Below are 19,865 nucleotides of genomic sequence, written 5' to 3' on the forward strand. Positions count from 1 at the left end.
ATTCATTCAGAACTTTGTATACCACATATGTCAGGCCAATCCTGGAGTATGCAGCCCCAGCATGGAGTCCATATCTAGTCAAGGATAAAACCAAACTGGAAAAGGTTCAGAGGTTTGCCACCAGACTAGTACCCGAGCTGAGAGGTATGAGCTACGAGGAGAGGCTAAGGGAATTAAACCTCACTTCGCTGGAAGACAGAAGAGTTAGGGGGGACATGATCACCACATTCAAGATTCTCAAGGGAATTGATAGGGTAGATAAAGACAGGCTATTTAACACAAGGGGCACATGCACTAGGGGACACCCGTGGAAACTGAGCGCCCAAATGAGCCACAGAGATATTAGAAAAAACTTTTTTTAGTGTCAGAGTGGTTGACAAATGGAATGCATTAGGAAGTGATGTGGTGGAGGCTGATGACATACACAGTTTCAAGTGTAGATATGATAGAGCCCAATAGGCTCAGGAACTTGTACACCTGTTGATTGACGTTTGAGAGGCGCAACCAATGAGCCAGAGCTCAACCCCTGCAAGCACAATTTGGTGAGTATAATTAGGTGAGTACACACACCCACACCCAGGAAGCAGCCTGTAAGTGTGGTCAACACTCAGTGTTTACTACAACTAAATAAAGACTTTGGGTCCAGAATATAGACAATGCTTCATCAGTTAGAACTAATGACTTGACTCATAACTAATATTATAACCCAAGTCTCAAGGCAGCATGTTATACTTGAGTCCTTCACATGTTGACCCATTTGTGTATGTCAGCATGTCTATTATCTCTTAACTCAGAGCCTGATGCTTCATTATAGTCCAGTTACTTTACTCAGAGCCTGATGCTTCATTATAGTCCAGTTACTTTACTCAGAGCCTGATGCTTCATTATAGTCCAGTTACTTTACTCAGAGCCAGATGCTTCATTATAGTCCAGTTACTTTACTCAGAGCCTGATGCTTCATTATAGTCCAGTTACTTTACTCAGAGCCAGATGCTTCATTATAGTCCAGTTACTTTACTCAGAGCCTGATGCTTCATTATAGTCCAGTTACTTTACTCAGAGCCTGATGCTACATTATAGTCCAGTTACTTTACTCAGAGCCTGATGCTTCATTATAGTCCAGTTACTTTACTCAGAGCCTGATGTTTCATCATAGTCCAGTTACTTTACTCAGAGCCAGATGCTTCATTATTGTCCAGTTACTTTACTCAGAGCCTGATGCTTCATTATAGTCCAGTTACTTTACTCAGAGCCTGATGCTTCATTATAGTCCAGCCTCCACCATTGATGTTTGTGTTGGTAATGACAGGTGCAGGAGACCATCAGGGAGGCCCTGGAGATGACGACCACAGAGACAGGTGCCACAGCTGACCCCATACACCTGGGAGACTCAGACTCCACCATTAATGTTTGTGTTGGTAATGACAGGTGCAGGAGACCATCAGGGAGGCCCTGGAGATGACGACCACAGAGACAGGTGCCACAGCTGACCCCGTACACCTGGGAGACTCAGACTCCACCATTAATGTTTGTGTTGGTAATGACAGGTGCAGGAGACCATCAGGGAGGCCCTGGAGATGACGACCACAGAGACAGGTGCCACAGCTGACCCCGTACACCTGGGAGACTCGGACTCCAGCATCATGACCAAAGTTCAGGAAATCACTAGAGAAATCCCCCAGAAGGAAATAACAGTAAGTTTTTTTTATTTTCTCTCATTGGTCATATCACAATATATTAAGTTCCATTTTGAAGACAGGAAGAATGTTCTTAGGTTTATTGAGGTTTCCCTAAGCCAGCTACTGACTTTCCTCAACATGCAATCTGCAATCCAGCCTAACTCCTGGATAAATATTTACTGGTAGGTGAACAGAGGCATCAGATGTAAGGAAACATGTGAACTATTTCAGCTACAGGACCAGCACCAACCCCCTGCCAGTAGAGGGGGGGCTGGAGCTACAGGTCCAGCACCAACCCCCTGCCAGTAGAGGGGGGCTGGAGCTACAAGTCCAGCACCAACCCCCTGCCAGTAGAGGGGGGCTGGAGCTACAAGTCCAGCACCAACCCCCTGCCAGTAGAGGGGGGCTGGGGCTACAAGTCCAGCACCAACCCCGTGCCAGTAGAGGGGGGCTTTAGCTACAAGTGCAGCACCAACCCCCTGCCAGTAGAGGGGGCTGGAGCTACAGGTCCAACACCAACCCCCTGCCAGTAGAGGGGGGGCTGGAGCTACAGGTCCAGCACCAACCCCCTGCCAGTAGAGTGGGGCTGGAGCTACAGGTCCAGCACCAACCCCCTGCCAGTAGAGGGGAGGCTGGAGCTACAGGTCCAGCACCAACCCCCTGCCAGTAGAGGGGGGCTGGAGCTACAGGTCCAGCACCAACCCTTTGCCAGTAGAGGGGGGGGGGGCTGGAGCTACAGGTCCAGCACCAACCCTTTGCCAGTAGAGGGGGGGGGGGGGCTGGAGCTACAGGTCCAGCACCAACCCCCTGCCAGTAGAGGGGGGCTGGAGCTACAAGTCCAGCACCAACCCCGTGCCAGTAGAGGGGGGCTGGGGCTACAAGTCCAGCACCAACCCCCTGCCAGTAGAGGGGGCTGGAGCTACAGGTCCAACACCAACCCCCTGCCAGTAGAGGGGGGCTGGAGCTACAAGTCCAGCACCAACCCCGTGCCAGTAGAGGGGGGCTGGGGCTACAAGTCCAGCACCAACCCCGTGCCAGTAGAGGGGGGGCTGGAGCTACAAGTCCAGCACCAACCCCCTGCCAGTAGAGGGGGCTGGAGCTACAGGTCCAGCACCAACCCCCTGCCAGTAGAGGGGGGCTGGAGCTACAGGTCCAACACCAACCCCCTGCCAGTAGAGGGGGGCTGGAGCTACAGGTCCAGCACCAACCCCTCTGTCAGGGGGTTGGTTGTAGTAGGTGTGTTGTGGTTGTTGTTAATGTGCTAGTTGTGGTAGGAGTGTTGTGGCGGTTGTTAATGTGCTGGTTGTGGTGGTTGTGTTGTGGTGGTTGTTAATGTGCTGGTTGTGGTGGTTGTGTTGTGGTGGTTGTTAATGTGCTGGTTGTGTAGGTGTGTTGTGGTGGTTGTTAATGTGCTGGTTGTGGCGGTTGTTAATGTGCTGGTTGTGGTAGTTGTTAATGTGCTGGTTGTGGTAGGTGTGATGTGGCGGTTGTTAATGTGCTGGTTGTGGTAGGTGTGTTGTGGTGGTTGTTAATGTGCTGGTTGTGGTAGGAGTGTTGTGGTGGTTGTTAATGTGCAGGTTGTGGTAGGTGTGTTGTGGTGGTTGTTAATGTGCTGGTTGTGGTAGGTGTGTTGTGGCGGTTGTTAATGTGCTGGTTGTGGTAGGTGTGTTCTGGTGGTTGTTAATGTGCTGGTTGTGGTAGGAGTGTTGTGGTGGTTGTTAATGTGCAGGTTGTGGTAGGTGTGTTGTGGTGGTTGTTAATGTGCTGGTTGTGGTAGGAGTGTTGTGGTGGTTGTTAAAGTGCAGGTTGTGGTGGTTGTTAATGTGCTGGTTGTGGTAGGAGTGTTGTGGTGGTTGTTAATGTGCTGGTTGTGGTGGTTGTTAATGTGCAGGTTCCTGCTTGATACCTGGTTGATGGGGTTCTGGGAGTTCTTCTACTCCCCAAGCCCGGCCCAAGGTCAGGCTCGACTTGTGAGAGTTTGGTCCACCAGGCTGTTGCTTGGAGCGGCCCGCAGGGCCACTTACCCACCACAGCTCGGCTGATCCGGAACTTCTCCTAAAAAACGGTCCAGTTTTCTCTTGAAGATGTCCACGGTTGTTCTGGCAATATTTCTTAGTCGGTGGGAGGATGTTGAACAACCGCGGACCTCTGATGTTTATACAGTGCTCTCTGATTGTGCCTATGGCACCTCTGCTCTTCACTGGTTCAATCTTGCATTTTCTTCCATATCGTTCACTCTAGTACGTTGTTATTTTACTGTGTAGATTTGGGACCTGGCCCTCCAGTATTTTCCATGTGTATATTATTTGGTATCTCTCTCTTCTCCTTTCTAGAGTACATTTGGAGAGCTTTGAGACGATCCCAATAATTTAGGTTTTTATCTCATCTATGCGTGCCATATATGTTTTCTGTATTCTCTCTATTTCAGCAATCTCTCCTGCTTTGAAGGGGGAAGTGAGTACTGAGCAGTACTCGAGACGGGACAACACAAGTGACTTGAAGAGTACAACCATTGTGATGGGATCCCTGGATTTGAAAGTTCTTGTAATCCATCCGATCATTTTTCTGGCTGACGCGATATTTGCTTGGTTATGCTCCCTAAACGTTAGAACAACTTTGATGACTCTGAGAATAACTTTTATGTCTTACTTAATAACTTTAGAGGTCTCTGAGAATAACTTTTATAACATTGAAATTAACTTTAATGAACAAAAGTGAGTTAGAGAACAAGTTTGATAGCTCTTAGAATAACTTTGATGACTTTGAGAATGTCTTTGAGAACATGATTAGTATTTTGTTAGCTCAGAGAATAACTTTTTGATGACATAGAGAATAACTTTTTATGTCTTAGAGAAGAACATTGATGGCTTAGAGCGAATATCTTTGATGAAAGATGATGTCTTAGATTAACTTTGACGTCTCTTGGAATAACTTTGATGACTTTGAGAACAAGTTTGATAGCTCTGAGAATGACTTTTATGCCTCTGAGATTAACTTTAATGAACGAAGATGTCTTAGAAAGTTTCTCTGATGAACGAAAGGTTACTTAGAGAATAACTTTTATGTCACTGAGAATAACTTTCATGTCTCTGAGAATACCTTTTATGCCTCTGAGATTAACTTTAATGAACGAAGATGTCTTAGAAAGTTTCTCTGATGAACGAAAGGATACTTAGAGAATAACATTTTGATGACTGAGATTAACGTTTTGATGACTCTGAGAATAACTTTTACGCTTCTGAGAATAACTTTGATGTCTTAAAGGATGTCTTTGAGTGCAACTTTGATGAACGAGAGTGAGTTAGAGATTACCTTTGTTAACTCTGAGATTAACTTTGATGACTCTGAGAATAACTTTGAGGATGCGAGTAAATTTTTGAGTGTTTGAGAGTGTCTTTTGATATCTCGAAGAGTCCTCTTGAAGTCTTAAAGGATGTCTTTGATGTCTCAAAGGATGTCTTTGAGTGCAACTTTGATGTCTTTGAGTAAGTCCTTGATGTCTTGAAGAGTGTCTTTGACTATATTTCTTACTTAACGACATATAATTTTAGTTAGGAACAATGATGAATATAACTATTTTAGCGAAGTGAAAGGTTACTTTAGTTAAGAACAGTGTTGGAAAGAGACTACACATGACTATTTTCAGATGAGAGAAGTGATATTTCAGTTAAGAAATGACAAGGAAACATGATGAAGTAACTATTTTTTAGTTGACTGATGAATACTTTTAGTTAAGCAAAAGACAAAACATGATGAACATGACTTTTCTGATGATTGGTGGATAATTTTTTAGATAAGAAATGACAATGAAACACGATGAACACGGATATTTTCTGTTGACTATGGATAAGTTTAGTTAGGAAATGATGAAAGTTATTATTTTTAGTTGAATGACGATGGATAAAATTAGTTATGAACAGTGCTGGAAAGATTCCTTTGACAATTTTTAGCTAAGCGAAAGGTTATTTTAGTTAAGAACGGTGTTGAATGAGATTAATCCTGACTATTTTTGGTTGATTGGATAATAAGTTTAGTTGAGAAATGACGAAAGTGACTGTTTTAGTTGATTGGCGAAAGATTTTTAGTTAAGAAGTTACAAGAAAGGTTTGTCTTTGTAAATTTGGAACTGAATAAAGTGTAGATTTGTTTAAGAACAGGGTTGGTAGAACTATTAAGTTGACAACGAGAATTACTTTGACATAGTTTTTGCAAATAAAACTGGGTGACTAAAATTGTTGAGGGAACTGTATTGCCGATGATAATATTTGGCAAAGAACTAGTTAGTGAATGGAAGAAAACAAATTGGTTTAAAGAAACAAAGAACATAAAAAAAATTGAGGTTAAGTAAGGGAATGAACACAGTGAACATACGGTGAATAAAGAAAACGTGTAAGAAAAAGTTGATGAATAGAGTGAACATGCAGGGAATAAGAACTTATAGAGAATATGAAGACATGATAAGGAACATAGGGAATACAAAGAATGAACACTGAACATGTGAAGAACAAGCTAAGAACATTGAGAACATGAATATTGAGTATAAAAGTTATACAGAGAACATATAATGTACATGAAAACATGACAAAGAACATAGTGAACATACGGGGAAAATGGTAGAAAAAATTTGAACTGAGCATGCTGTGAACATTTGTAGAACATGGAATGAACACAGAAAACATGGAAAAAATGTGAACACAGCTGAATATAGAGAAAATATGCAAATACAGTATGATTATTGAAGGTTTGGATACGTTGGGGATGAGAATGGTAAGGTGATTACTCTGATAAACAGATAGGCTGGAGAGGGACTTGATCGGATATAATTATGTTCGATGATCTAAGACTGAGGAAATGGAGCTTGGATAATGTCCAGATTAATTTTACTACGTTAGAAATAAGGTGATCTTAAATCTCAGGGTGATTTAGTTGGAAAATAAAGAACTTGTTCAAAATGAACTAAGCTGGGGGGACAAGAGTTGAAACTTGATAACTGAACTGGTTTTTATTTACTATGTCTGAAAATGTAGTTGGGTGTTTAAATCTCATGGGGATTTGGACTGATAGTAATGAATTTACAGGAGTGAACTTGGACAGAGGACAAGAGCTAGAGTTTTATAATTGTTTACATCATATTTACTATGTCTGAAATACAGAGGGTAAAAATTTCAGGGAAGTTGATGGGTTATTTACAAATATACGAGAGAGAACTAAGTTGGGGGACGAGAGCTGGAGCTCGATAACTGTTTTGATCTTATTTACGGTGTCTGAAATACAGAGGGTAAAAATTTCAGGGGAATTGATGGGATATTAACAAAGACTTGAGGAGGAAGCAGGGTGGGGGATGAGAGCTGGAGCTCAGTAACTGACTTGATCTTATTTACTAACTTTGAAGTATGTCTGCTTTTAAATTTCGGGGAAAATTGAGCTGTTACTAACGATCTTGTATAAATGAACTAAGCTGGGGGACAAGAGCTAGAGTTTGATAATTGTTTGGATTTACTAAACTATGTCTGAAATACAGAGGGTAGAAATTTCAGGGAATTTGATAGGATAATACCGAAGACACGAGAGGGAAGTAAGGCGGGGGATGAGAGCTGGAGCTCAGTAACTGACTTGATCTTATTTACTGTGTCTGAAATACAGAGGGTAAAAATTTCAGGGAATTTGATTAGGTTGACGAAGATGTGCGAGGGAACTAAGGTGGAGGACAAGAGCCGGAGCTCGGTAACTAAATTACTGTATTGAACTACGTTTGAAATATGATTATTTTTAAATTTTAGAGGGATTGGACTGTTAGTAATCATTATATGTTGGACTGTTAGTATTCAATATACAACAGAGGACTAAGGCGGGGAACATGAGCTAGAACTTCCTTACTGACTTTGTTTTATTTTTGTAAAACTGACTAGTTTAATGAAAAGGAACTATGAATGAACAATATGAAGGAGAGAGAGAGAGAGGGTGGAGGGATAGTCCAGATATTACGGAGAAGATAAGATAAGATTACCAAGGTGACCTGCATGCGGCGTCTGGCTGGCATAAGAACTTTAACAAACTTCTAAAGTCTCGGAAATTATTTTCATCGTAAGAACTTTAACAAACTCGTATGACATTATTTTCATTATAAGAACTTTAACAAACTTCTAAAATCTGTGACTGACAAAATTTGCCTGAAAAACCCTGGCTCTCACACACGAATTTCTCCGATGTTGAAAACAGGCAAAATATGTCCGTATATTTTACCTGGAAATGCTGGCTCTTAAACAGGAATTTGAATTTCTCCCATAAGAACTTTAACAAAGTTGTATGAACTTATTTTCAGCATAAGAACTTTTAAAAAACTTCTAAAGTCTCGGAAATTATTTTCCTCATAAGAATTCCTTAATTCTAAATCTGTGACTCCCAAAATTCGCCTGAAAAACCCTGGCTCTCAAACACGAATTTCTAAATTCACCTGAAAACCTTGACTCCCACAGAACATTTTTTCCCCCAGAAAAAAAATGTTCTGTGGGGTGTCATCCCTACTACTGTTGTGTGTGTGTGGTGGTTGTGTGTGTGGTGGTTGTGTGTGTGGTGGTTGTGTGTGTGATGGTTGTGTGTGTGTGTGGTGGTTGTGTGTGGTGGTTGTGTGTGTGTGGTGGTTGTGTGTGTGGTGGTTGTGAGTGTGTTGTGGTTGTGTGTGTGTTGTGGTTGTGTGTGTGTGGTGGTTGTGTGTGTGTGGTGGTTGTGTGTGTGGTGGTTGTGTGTGGTGATTGTGTATGTGGTGCTGTGTGTGTGCTGGTTGTGAGTGTGGTGGTTGTGAGTGTGGTGGTTGTGTGTGTGGTGGTTGTGTGTGTGTGTGGTGGTTGTGTGTGTGTGTGGTGGTTGTGTGTGTGTGTGGTGGTTGTGAGTGTGTGTGGTGGTTGTGAGTGTGGTGGTTGTGTGTGTGCTGGTTGTGAGTGTGGTGGTTGTGTGTGTGTGTGGTGGTTGTGTGTGTGTGGTGGTGGTTGTGTGTGTGGTGGTTGTGTATGTGGTGGTTGTGTGTGTGTGGTGGTTGTGTGTGTGTGGTGGTTGTGTGTGTGTGTGGTGGTTGTGTGTGTGGTGGTTGTGTGTGTGTGGTGGTTGTGTGTGTGTGGTGGTTGTGTGTGTGTGTGGTGGTTGTGTGTGTGTGTGGTGGTTGTGTGTGTGGTGGTTGTGTGTGTGTGTGGTGGTTGTGTGTGTGTGTGGTGGTTGTGTGTGTGGTGGTTGTGTGTGTGGTGGTTGTGTGTGTGGTGGTTGTGTGTGTGGTGGTTGTGTATGTGGTGCTGTGTGTGTGAGGGTTGTGAGTGTGCTGGTTGTGTGTGTGGTGGTTGTGTGTGTGGGGGTTGTGAGTGTGCTGGTTGTGTGTGTGGTGATTGTGAGTGTGGTGGTTGTGTGTGTGGTGGTTGTGTGTGTGGGGGTTGTGAGTGTGCTGGTTGTGTGTGTGGTGATTGTGTGTGTGGTGGTTGTGTGTGTGGTGGTTGTGTGTGTGGTGGTTGTGTGTGTGGTGGTTGTGTGTGTGCTGGTTGTGAGTGTGGTGGTTGTGTGTGTGTGGTGGTTGTGTGTGTGGTGGTTGTGTGTGTGGTGGTTGTGTGTGTGGTGGTTGTGTATGTGGTGCTGTGTGTGTGCTGGTTGTGAGTGTGGTGGTTGTGTGTGTGGTGGTTGTGTGTGTGTGCTGGTTGTGAGTGTGGTGGTTGTGTGTGTGTGGTGGTTGTGTGTGTGTGGTGGTTGTGTGTTTGATGGTTGTGTGTGTGGTGGTTGTGTGTGTGCTGGTTGTGAGTGTGGTGGTTGTGTGTGTGGTGGTTGTGTGTGTGGTGGTTGTGAGTGTGCTGGTTGTGTGTGTGGTGGTTGTGTGTGTGGTGGTTGTGTGTGGTGGTTGTGTGTGTGGTGGTTGTGTGTGTGGTGGTTGTGTATGTGGTGCTGTGTGTGTGTGCCGGTTGTGAGTGTGGTGGTTGTGTGTGTAGTGGTTGTGTGTGTGCTGGTTGTGAGTGTGGTGGTTGTGTGTGTGGTGGTTGTGTGTGTGGGGGTTGTGAGTGTGCTGGTTGTGTGTGTGGTGGTTGTGTGTGTGGGGGTTGTGAGTGTGCTGGTTGTGTGTGTGGTGGTTGTGTGTGTGGTGGTTGTGGGTGTGGTGGTTGTGGGTGTGGTGGTTGTGTGTGTGGTGGTTGTGGGTGTGGTGGTTGTGTGTGTGATGGTTGTGTGTGTGGTGGTTGTGAGTGTGGTGGTTGTGTGTGGTGGTTGTGTGTGACTTGGTTGTGAGTGTGGTGGTTGTGTGTGGTGGTTGTGTGTGTGTGGTGGTTGTGAGTGTGGTGGTTGTGTGTGTCTTGGTTGTGAGTATGGTAGTTGTGTGTGGTGGTTGTGTGTGTGTGGTGGTTGTGTGTGTGTGGTGGTTGTGTGTGTGTGGTGGTTGTGTGTGTGGTGGTTGTGTGTGTGGTGGTTGTGTGTGTGGTGGTTGTGTATGTGGTGCTGTGTGTGTGGTGGTTGTGTGTGTGGTGGTTGTGTGTGTGGTGGTTGTGAGTGTGGTGGTTGTGTGTGTGGTGGTTGTGTGTGTGGTGGTTGTGTGTGTGGTGGTTGTGTGTGTGTGTGTGGTGGTTGTGTGTGTGTGGTGGTTGTGTGTGTGTGGTGGTTGTGTGTGTGTGGTGGTTGTGTGTGTGTGTGGTGGTTGTGTGTGTGGTGGTTGTGTGTGTGGTGGTTGTGAGTGTGGTGGTTGTGTGTGTGTGGTGGTTGTGTGTGTGTGGTGGTTGTGTGTGTGTGGTGGTTGTGTGTGTGGTGGTTGTGTGTGTGGTGGTTGTGTGTGTGTGTGGTGGTTGTGTGTGTGGTGGTTGTGTGTGTGGTGGTTGTGTGTGTGGTGGTTGTGTGTGTGTGGTGGTTGTGTGTGTGTGGTGGTTGTGTGTGTGGTGGGTGTGTGTGTGGTGGGTGTGTGTGTGGTGGTTGTGTGTGTGTGTGTGTGTGTGTGTGTGTACTCACCTAGTTGTGTTTGCGGTGGTTGAGCTCTGGCTCTTTGGTCCCGCCTCTCAACCGTCAATCAACAGGTGTACAGATTCCTGAGCCTATCGGGCTCTGTCATATCTACACTTGAAACTGTGTATGGAGTCAGCCTCCACCACATCACCCCCTAATGCATTCCATTTGTCAACCACTCTGACACTAAAAAAGTTCTTTCTAATATCTCTGTGGCTCATTTGGGCACGCAGTTTCCACCTGTGTCCCCTTGTGCATGTTCCCCTTGTGTTAAATAGACTGTCTTTATCTACCCTATCAATCCCCTTCAGAATCTTGAATGTGGTGATCATGTCCCCCCTAACTCTTCTGTCTTCCAGCGAAGTGAGGTTTAATTCCCGTAGTCTCTCCTCGTAGCTCATACCTCTCAGCTCGGGTACTAGTCTGGTGGCAAACCTTTGAACCTTTTCCAGTTTAGTCTTATCCTTGACTAGATATGGACTCCATGCTGGGGCTGCATACTCCAGGATTGGCCTGACATATGTGGTATACAAAGTTCTGAATGATTCTTTACACAAGTTTCTGAATGCCGTTCGTATGTTGGCCAGCCTGGCATATGCCGCTGATGTTATCCGCTTGATATGTGCTGCAGGAGACAGGTCTGGCGTGATAACCCCCAAGTCTTTTTCCTTCTCTGACTCCTGAAGAATTTCCTCTCCCAGATGATACCTTGTATCTGGCCTCCTGCTCCCTACACCTATCTTCATTACATTACATTTGGTTGGGTTAAACTCTAACAACCATTTGTTCGACCATTCCTTCAGCTTGTCTAGGTCTTCTTGAAGCCTCAAACAGTCCTCTTCTGTTTTAATCCTTCTCATAATTTTAGCATCGTCCGCAAACATTGAGAGAAATGAATCGATACCCTCCGGGAGATCATTTACATATATCAGAAACAAGATAGGACCGAGTACAGAGCCCTGTGGGACTCCACTGGTGACTTCACGCCAATCGGAGGTCTCACCCCTCACCGTAACTCTCTGCTTCCTATTGCTTAGATACTCCCTTATCCACTGGAGCACCTTACCAGCTACACCTGCCTGTCTCTCCAGCTTATGTACCAGCCTCTTATGCGGTACTGTGTCAAAGGCTTTCCGACAATCCAAGAAAATGCATTCCGCCCAGCCCTCTCTTTCTTGCTTAATCTGTGTCACCTGATCGTAGAATTCTATCAAGCCTGTAAGGCAAGATTTACCCTCCCTGAATCCATGTTGGCGATTTGTCACGAAGTCCCTTCTCTCCAGATGTGTTACCAGGTTTTTTCTCACGATCTTCTCCATCACCTTGCATGGTATACAAGTCAAGGACACTGGCCTGTAGTTCAGTGCCTCTTGTCTGTCGCCCTTTTTGTATATTGGGACCACATTTGCCGTCTTCCATATTTCTGGTAGGTCTCCTGTCTCTAGTGACTTACTATACACTATGGAGAGTGGCAAGCAAAGTGCCTCTGCACACTCTTTCAGTACCCATGGTGAGATCCCATCTGGACCAACAGCCTTTCTAACATCCAGATCCAGCAGGTGTCTCTTGACCTCCTCTCTCGTAATTTCGAACTCCTCCAAGGCCGCCTGGTTTACCTCCCTTTCTCCTAGCACAGTGACCTCACCCTGTTCTATTGTGAAGACCTCCTGGAACCTCTTGTTGAGTTCCTCACACACCTCTCTGTCATTCTCTGTATACCTGTCCTCGCCTGTTCTAAGTTTCAATACCTGTTCTTTCACTGTTGTTTTCCTTCTGATGTGACTGTGGAGTAGCTTTGGTTCAGTCTTGGCTTTGTTTGCTATATCATTTTCAAAATTTTTCTCTGCTTCTCTTCTCACCCTGACGAACTCATTCCTGGTTCTCTGGTATCTCTCTCTGCTTTCTGGTGTTCTGTTATTCCGGAAGTTCCTCCACGCCTTTTTGTTCAGTTTCTTCGCTTCGATACATGCCCTATTATACCATGGATTCTTCTGTTGCTTCTCGGATTTTTCCCTTTGGGCCGGGATGAACCTGTTTACTGCCTCCTGACACTTTTGGGTAACATAGTCCATCATACCCTGTACAGACTTGTCTCTGAGGTTTGTGTCCCAAGGTATTTCACTTAGGAAACTTCTCATCTGTTCATAATTCCCCTTTCGGTATGCCAGCCTTTTGATTCCTAGTTCTTTTTTGGGGGAGATAAGTCCTAGCTCTACCAAGTACTCAAAGTTCAATACACTGTGGTCACTCATTCCCAAGGGCGCTTCCATCTTAACTTCCCTTATATCCCATTCATTTAGGATAAATATCAAATCAAGCATTGCTGGTTCATCTTCTCCTCTCATTCTTGTTGGTTCTTTGGTGTGCTGGCTTAGAAAGTTTCTTGTTGCCACGTCCAGCAGCTTAGCTCTCCATGTTTCTGGTCCTCCATGCGGGTCTCTGTTCTTCCAATCTATCTTCCCATGGTTGAAGTCTCCCATAATTAGTAGTCCATATCCATTCCTGCTAGCAACAGAAGCTGCTCTTTCTATTATGTTAATGGTGGCCATGTTGTTTCTATCATATTCCTGTCTAGGTCTTCTGTCATTTGGTGGTGGATTATATATGACTGCGACTATAATTTTTTTCCCTCCATTTGTTACAGTACTTGCTATGTAGTCACTGAAACCTTCACAGCCCTGAATATCCATCTCCTCAAAATCCCAGCCTTTTCTTACCAGCAGAGCTACACCACCCCCACCTCTTCCTTCCCTCTCTTTCCTCATAACATAATAGTCCTGTGGGAACACTGCATTTGTTATCGTTTTCGTGATCTTTGTTTCTGTGAGGGCTATTATGTCTGGGTTTTCCTCGAGTACCAGTTCTCCAAGCTCATTTGCTTTATTTGTAATTCCATCCATGGTAGTGTACATCGCTTTGAGGCTCACTTTCTTCTGCCCCTTCTCAAATCGCCTCCTTGGTGAGTGTTCTGCTGGTGGGGGAGGCTGTTCCATGGTTGTGAGGACCTGTGAGGTGGATAACAGGGTCTCAGAGGATACTGGGATGAGGGGTGGGGGATCCAATGAAGGGGGAGGGACAGGGAGGGTATGGGGTGAAAGGGGAGGGAGGACGGGAAGGAAAGGGGGGGAGGGAGGACTCGGGAGGAGGGGAGGGGTAGAAGGGTGGGGATTGGGTGTGGGGGGAGGGAGATTTGGCTGAACATTTGAGTGGGGGCAGGGAAGGTTTGGGGTAGGGGGGTTTTCTATGCAGAGGAGGGAGGCGGGGTTGTCCTCCCTTCTGGTGTTACTGGGTAGCTGGTTGTGGGTTCCCCCCTCGCCTCTGGGGGTGTTGTGCTGGGAGCTGTGACTTCCTGGTTTTCCCCTCTCGCCCTGCGCCTCTTCCTTGCTTCTGCCGCCACGGCTCTCTCCTCCCTTGTCATGTCTCTCTGGAGGAATACATTTTTTAATTTTCCCACGTTTTTCAGGGAGCTCTTCCTTGATAGGATCTTCTCTTTTGTGTTCTCGTTTGCAAACACTATCTTTATCATTCGGTCTCGGTCTTTGTTGTACCGGCCTAGCCTGAAAACCTTCTCAATGCTATGCTCAGCCCCTTCCATGTCTAGTGCCTTTAGTACTTCATTCACTGCTGCTTTGTCCTTGTCATTCCACTCTGTCCTATTAGATCCTTCCTGCTCCTTAATACCCACAGCAACCACTGATCTGTTCCTTTCTAGCAGTTGGCTAGTGGAGCGTGCCGCCTCCTGCGAGGTGGCTGCTTTCATGGCCACCTCCATCACTGCAGTCATTACTTCAGAGTTATTTTTTTTTAGTATTTCCGCAAATGTTGCTTTAATTGTGGCATTCTCATCCAGAAAACTATTACCACCTTCTCCCTGGGTGGTTCTCTGATTCTCAGCCTCGATACCATTCTCTTTGAGGGCTCTAATCTCCTCCTTTGCTGCTGTCAGCTCTCTTTTCAGGTTGCTTATTTCGTTCTTCATTTCCTGCATCATTTCTTGCATCTCACTCTTGACGTCCTCCAGAAACTGGGCGAACATTTCCTTCATCTCGTCACCTTGGCTCTTTCCTGTTCCCCTGGGACCTCTGGCTGCCATGTTTGACCCTGATGGGATGGGGGAGAGAGAGAGAGAGAGAGAGGAAGAGAGAGAGAAAGAGAGAGAGAGAAAGGGAGTGACAAAGGGAGAGATAAATGGGTGGGTGGGGGGGGGGGATCCGACCCTTCCACTGAAGTGAGAAGAAAGTAGAAGGGGAGGGGGGGGGGAGGAGATGGAGAGAGCCGGGAGGGAGAGAGAGGAGAGGGAGAGAGTGGGTGAGGGAGAGAGCGGGTGAGGGAGAGAGCGGGTGAGGGAGAGAGGGGGGGAGGTGTGTGTGTGTGTGTGTGTGTGTGGGCAGAGAGAGAGGGGGAAGGAAAGAGAGGGAGGGAGAGGGGGAAGGAAAGAGAGAGAGAGAGAGAGAGAGAGAGAGAGAGAGAGAGAGAGAGAGAGAGAGAGAGAGAGAGAGAGAGAGAGAGAGAGAGAGAGAGCAGGAGAGAGAGAGCAGGAGAGAGAGAGCAGGGGAGGGAGAGCAGGAAAGAGATAGTGGGAATGGGAGAGAGGGAGAGTGGGGAGGGGAAGAGTGTGTGTATGGGCAATGCAGGGGACTGGGGGTGGGGGGGGGGCGGAGATGGGGACTAAGTCAGGTCAGGTCAGATGGTGGGGTCAAGAGGGGGGGGGGATAGTAAGGTCCTATCCCAGGTGATAATGCCTTTTCCCCTGACTGAACAATTGTGTGTGTGTGTGTGTGTGTGTGTGTGTCTGTTTTAGCGTGTGCACACTTGTGTGCGTGGATACGTACGTGGGCGGGCGTGCTTGTATGTGTCAAGATATCTCTTATGCGTTACCTCTGCCTAAATGAGCCACTCTGAGATTTTTAAATATATATGATATCCTGAACGAGAATTTGATAATCTTTTACCTCAATCTGTACACCTGATTAATTGACCAGAGAGGGGTACATACCAGACTGCCTCCCGCTCACACAACCAGATGAGTAAGGGCAGGGCGATGTATGATGACGATGGTTATCCTTCGTTGTCTCCCACTAGGTGATTGATGAGGTCGGTTATTCTCTGTCTACACAGAGCTCTGGAGTCAGTCACTGTATCGTTATGTGACAGTTCACTAATTCACTGTACCACTGATCACAGTCACCACTCACAGCACAATCAGGTAGCTCCACGGCGGGTCGTCCCACCCGGTCAGGTCACACACTTACATGCACCGGTGATGCCCTAGCTCCACTTTCGGTTTCTTCGCCAAATCTTCGCACTATCGCTAGCGATATGACTATGCTATGTTGCACCCTGCAAGCTACACACTGCGAGAGGCCAAATACTATGATCTAGCCTCTATACTCCTTCAATGTCCCGAGAAATTGACGAATTTCCGCGGACCTCACTAATCGCGTGTGTCTCCTACCGTCTCCCGCGTGGTTGTGTGTGTGTGTGTGTGGTGGTTGTGTGTGTGTGTGGTGGTTTTGTGTGTGGTAGTTGTGTGTGTGGGTGTGGTGGTTGTGTGTGTATGTGGTGGTTGTGTGTGTGTGTGTGTGGTTGTGTGTGTGTGTGTGGTGGTTGTGTGTGTATGTGGCGGTTGTGTGTGTGTGTGGTGGTTGTGTGTGTGTGTGTGGTGGTTGTGTGTGTGTGGTGGTTGTGTGTGTGTGTGTGTGGTGGTTGTGTGTGTATGTGGCGGTTGTGTGTGTGTGGTGGTTGTGTGTGTATGTGGCGGTTGTGAGTGTGTGGTGGTTGTGTGTGTATGTGGCGGTTGTGTGTGTGTGGTGGTTGTGTGTGTGTGGTGGTTGTGTGTGTGTGGTGGTTGTGTGCGTGGTGGTTGTGTGTGTGGTGGTTGTGGGTGTGGTGGTTGTAAGTATGGTGGTTGTGAGTGTGGTGGTTGTGTGTGTGTGGTGGTTGTGTGTGTGTGTGTGTGTGTGTGTGTGTGTGTGTGTGTGTGGTGGGTGTGTGTGTGGTGGTTGTGTGTTTGGTGGTTGTGTGTGTGTGTGTGTTTGTGTGGTGGTTGTGTGTATGTGTGTGGTGGTTGTGTGTGTGTGTGGTGGTTGTGTGTGTGGTGGTTGTGTGTGTGGTGGTTGTGTGTGTGTGTGGTGGTTGTGTGTGTGGTGGTTGTGTGTGTGGTGGTTGTGTGTGTGTGTGTGTGTGTGTGTGTGTGTGTGTGTGTGTGTGTGTGGTGGTTGTGTGTGTGTGTGTGGTGGTTGTGTGTGTGTGGTGGTTGTGTGTGTGTGGTGGTTGTGTGTATGTGGTGGTTGTGTGTGTATGTGGCGGTTGTGAGTGTGTGGTGGTTGTGAGTGTGTTGTGGTTGTGTGTGTGGTGGTTGTGTGTGTGTGTGTGTATGTGGCGGTTGTGAGTGTGTGGTGGTTGTGAGTGTGTTGTGGTTGTGTGTGTGGTGGTTGTGTGTGTGTGTGTGTATGTGGTGGTTGTGTGTGTGTGGTGGTTGTGTGTGTGGTGGTTGTGTGTGTGTGGTGGTTGTGTGTGTGTGGTGGTTGTGTGTGTGGTGGTTGTGTGTGTGGTGGTTGTGAGTGTGGTGGTTGTGTGTGTGGTGGTTGTGTGTGTGTGTGTGTGTGTGTGTGAGTGTGGTGGTTGTGTGTGTGGTGGTTGTGTGTGTGGTGGTTGTGTGTGTGTGTGTGTGAGTGTGGTGGTTGTGAGTGTGGTGGTTGTGTGTGTGGTGGTTGTGTGTGTGTGAGTGTGGTGGTTGTGTGTGTGTGTGTGAGTGTGGTGGTTGTGTGTGTGTGTGTGTGAGTGTGGTGGTTGTGTGTGTGTGTGAGTGTGGTGGTTGTGTGTGTGGTGGTTGTGTGTGTGGTGGTTGTGTGTGTCGTGGTTGTGAGTATGGTGGTTGTGTGTGTGGTGGTTGTGTGTGTGGTGGTTGTGTGTGTGTGTGTGGTGGTTGTGTGTGTGTGGTGGTTGTGTGTGTGGTGGTTGTGAGTGTGGTGGTTGTGTGTGTGTGTGTGTGTGGCGGTTGTGAGTGTGTGTGTGTGTGGTGGTTGTGTGTGTGTGTGTGTGTGGCGGTTGTGTGTGTGTGTGTTGGTTGTGTGTGTGGCGGTTGTGTGTGTGTGTTGGTTGTGTGTGTGTGTGGTGGTTGTGTGTGTGTGTGTGTGGCGGTTGTGTGTGTGTGTTGGTTGTGTGTGTGTGTGTGTACTCACCTAATTGTACTCACCTAATTGTGCTTGCGGGGGTTGAGCTCTGGCTCTTTGGTCCCGCCTCTCAACCGTCAATCAACTGGTGTACAGATTCCTGAGCCTATTGGGCTCTATCATATCTACATTTGAAACTGTGAATGGAGTCAGCCTCCACCACATCACTTCCTAATGCATTCCATTTGCTAACTACTCTGACACTGAAAAAGTTCTTTCTAACGTCTCTGTGGCTCATTTGGGTACTCAGCTTCCACCTGTGTCCCCTTGTTCGCGTCCCACCAGTGTTGAAAAGTTCATCCTTGTTTACCCGGTCGATTCCCCTGAGGATTTTGTAGGTTGTGATCATGTCCCCCCTTACTCTTCTGTCTTCCAGTGTCGTGAGGTGCATTTCCCGCAGCCTTTCCTCATAACTCATGCCTCTTAGTTCTGGGACTAGTCTAGTAGCATACCTTTGGACTTTTTCCAGCTTCGTCTTGTGCTTGACAAGGTACGGGCTCCATGCTGGGGCCGCATACTCCAGGATTGGTCTTACATATGTGGTGTACAAGATTCTGAATGATTCCTTACACAGGTTCCTGAACGCCGTTCTGTGTGTGGTGGTTGGTGTGTGTGTGTGGCGGTTGTGTGTGTGTGGTGGTTGTTTGTGTGTGGTGGTTGTGTGTGTGGTGGTTGTGTGTGTGGTGGTTGTGTGTGTGTGGTGGTTGTGAGTGTGTTGTGGTTGTGTGTGTGTGGTGGTTGTGTGTGTGTGGTGGTTGTGTGTGTGTGGTGGTTGTGTGTGTGGTGGTTGTGTGTGTGTGGTGGTTGTGAGTGTGTTGTGGTTGTGTGTGTGTGTGGTGGTTGTGTGTGTGTGGTGGTTGTGTGTGTCGTGGTTGTGAGTATGGTGGTTGTGGGAGTGGTGGTTGTGTGTGTGGTGGTTGTGTGTGTGGTGGTTGTGAGTGTAGTGGTTGTGTGTGTGTGGTGGTTGTGTGTTTGGTGGTTGTGTGTGTGTGTGGTGGTTGTGTGTGTATGGTGGTTGTGTGTGTGGTGGTTGTGAGTGTGGTGGTTGTGGTGTGGTGGTTGTGTGTGTGGTGGTTGTGTGTGTGGTGGTTGTGTGTGTGTGTGGTGGTTGTGTGTGTGGTGGTTGTGTGTTTGGTGGTTGTGTGTGTGTTTGGTGGTTGTGTGTGTGGTGGTTGTGTGTGTGGTGGTTGTGTGTTTGGTGGTTGTGTGTGTGGTTGTTGTGTGTGTGGTGGTTGTGTGTTTGGTGGTTGTGGTGTGGTGGTTGTGTGTGTGGTGGTTGTGTGTGTGGTGGTTGTGTGTGTGTGTGTGGTGGTTGTGTGTGTGGTGGTTGTGTGTGTGGTGGTTGTGTGTGTGGTGGTTGTGTGTGTGGTGGTTGTGTGTGTGGTGGTTGTGTGTGTGTGTGTGGTGGTTGTGTGTGTGGTGGTTGTGTGTGTGTGTGTGTGGTGGTTGTGTGTGTGGTGGTTGTGTGTGTGGTGGTTGTGTGTTTGGTGGTTGTGTGTGTATGTGGTGGTTGCGTGTGTGGTGGTTGTGTGTGTGTGGTGGTTGTGAGTGTGGTGGTTGTGTGTTTGGTGGTTGTGTGTGTGTGTGGTGGTTGTGTGTGTGGTGGTTGTGTGTTTGGTGGTTGTGTGTGTTGTGGTTGTGTGTGTGTGTGGTGGTTGTGTGTGTGTGGTGGTTGTGTGTGTGGTGGTTGTGTGTGTGGTGGTTGTGTGTGTATGGTGGTTGTGTGTGTATGGTGGTTGTGTGTGTGGTGGTTGTGTGTGTATGGTGGTTGTGTGTATGTTGGTTGTGTGTGTGGTGGTTGTGTGTGTGTGTGGTGGTTGTGTGTGTGTGGTGGTTGTGTGTGTGGTGGTTGTGTGTGTATGGTGGTTGTGTGTGTGGTGGTTGTGTGTGTGTGGTGGTTGTGAGTGTGGTGGTTGTGTGTGTGGTGGTTGTGTGTGTGGTGGTTGTGTGTGTGGTGGTTGTGTGTGTGTGGTGGTTGTGTGTGTGTGTGGTGGTTGTGTGTGTGGTGGTTGTGTGTGTGTGTGGTGGTTGTGTGTGTGTGGTGGTTGTGTGTGTG

The 19,865-nt window shown here is 47.0% G+C and overlaps 1 protein-coding gene across 1 annotated transcript in view; it reads left to right on the plus strand.

Annotated features, from left to right (window-relative positions):
- Positions 1–19,865, plus strand: part of LOC138364635 (uncharacterized) — a 348,932-nt gene that overhangs the window by 284,203 nt on the left and 44,864 nt on the right. The window contains exon 5 of the mRNA XM_069324594.1: positions 1,548–1,694. Within this exon, the coding sequence (XP_069180695.1) occupies positions 1,548–1,694 (147 nt within the window). The remainder of the gene's footprint in view (positions 1–1,547; positions 1,695–19,865) is intronic.

This window comes from Procambarus clarkii, chromosome 14, assembly GCF_040958095.1.
Source record: "Procambarus clarkii isolate CNS0578487 chromosome 14, FALCON_Pclarkii_2.0, whole genome shotgun sequence".
NCBI lineage: Eukaryota > Metazoa > Arthropoda > Malacostraca > Decapoda > Cambaridae > Procambarus > Procambarus clarkii.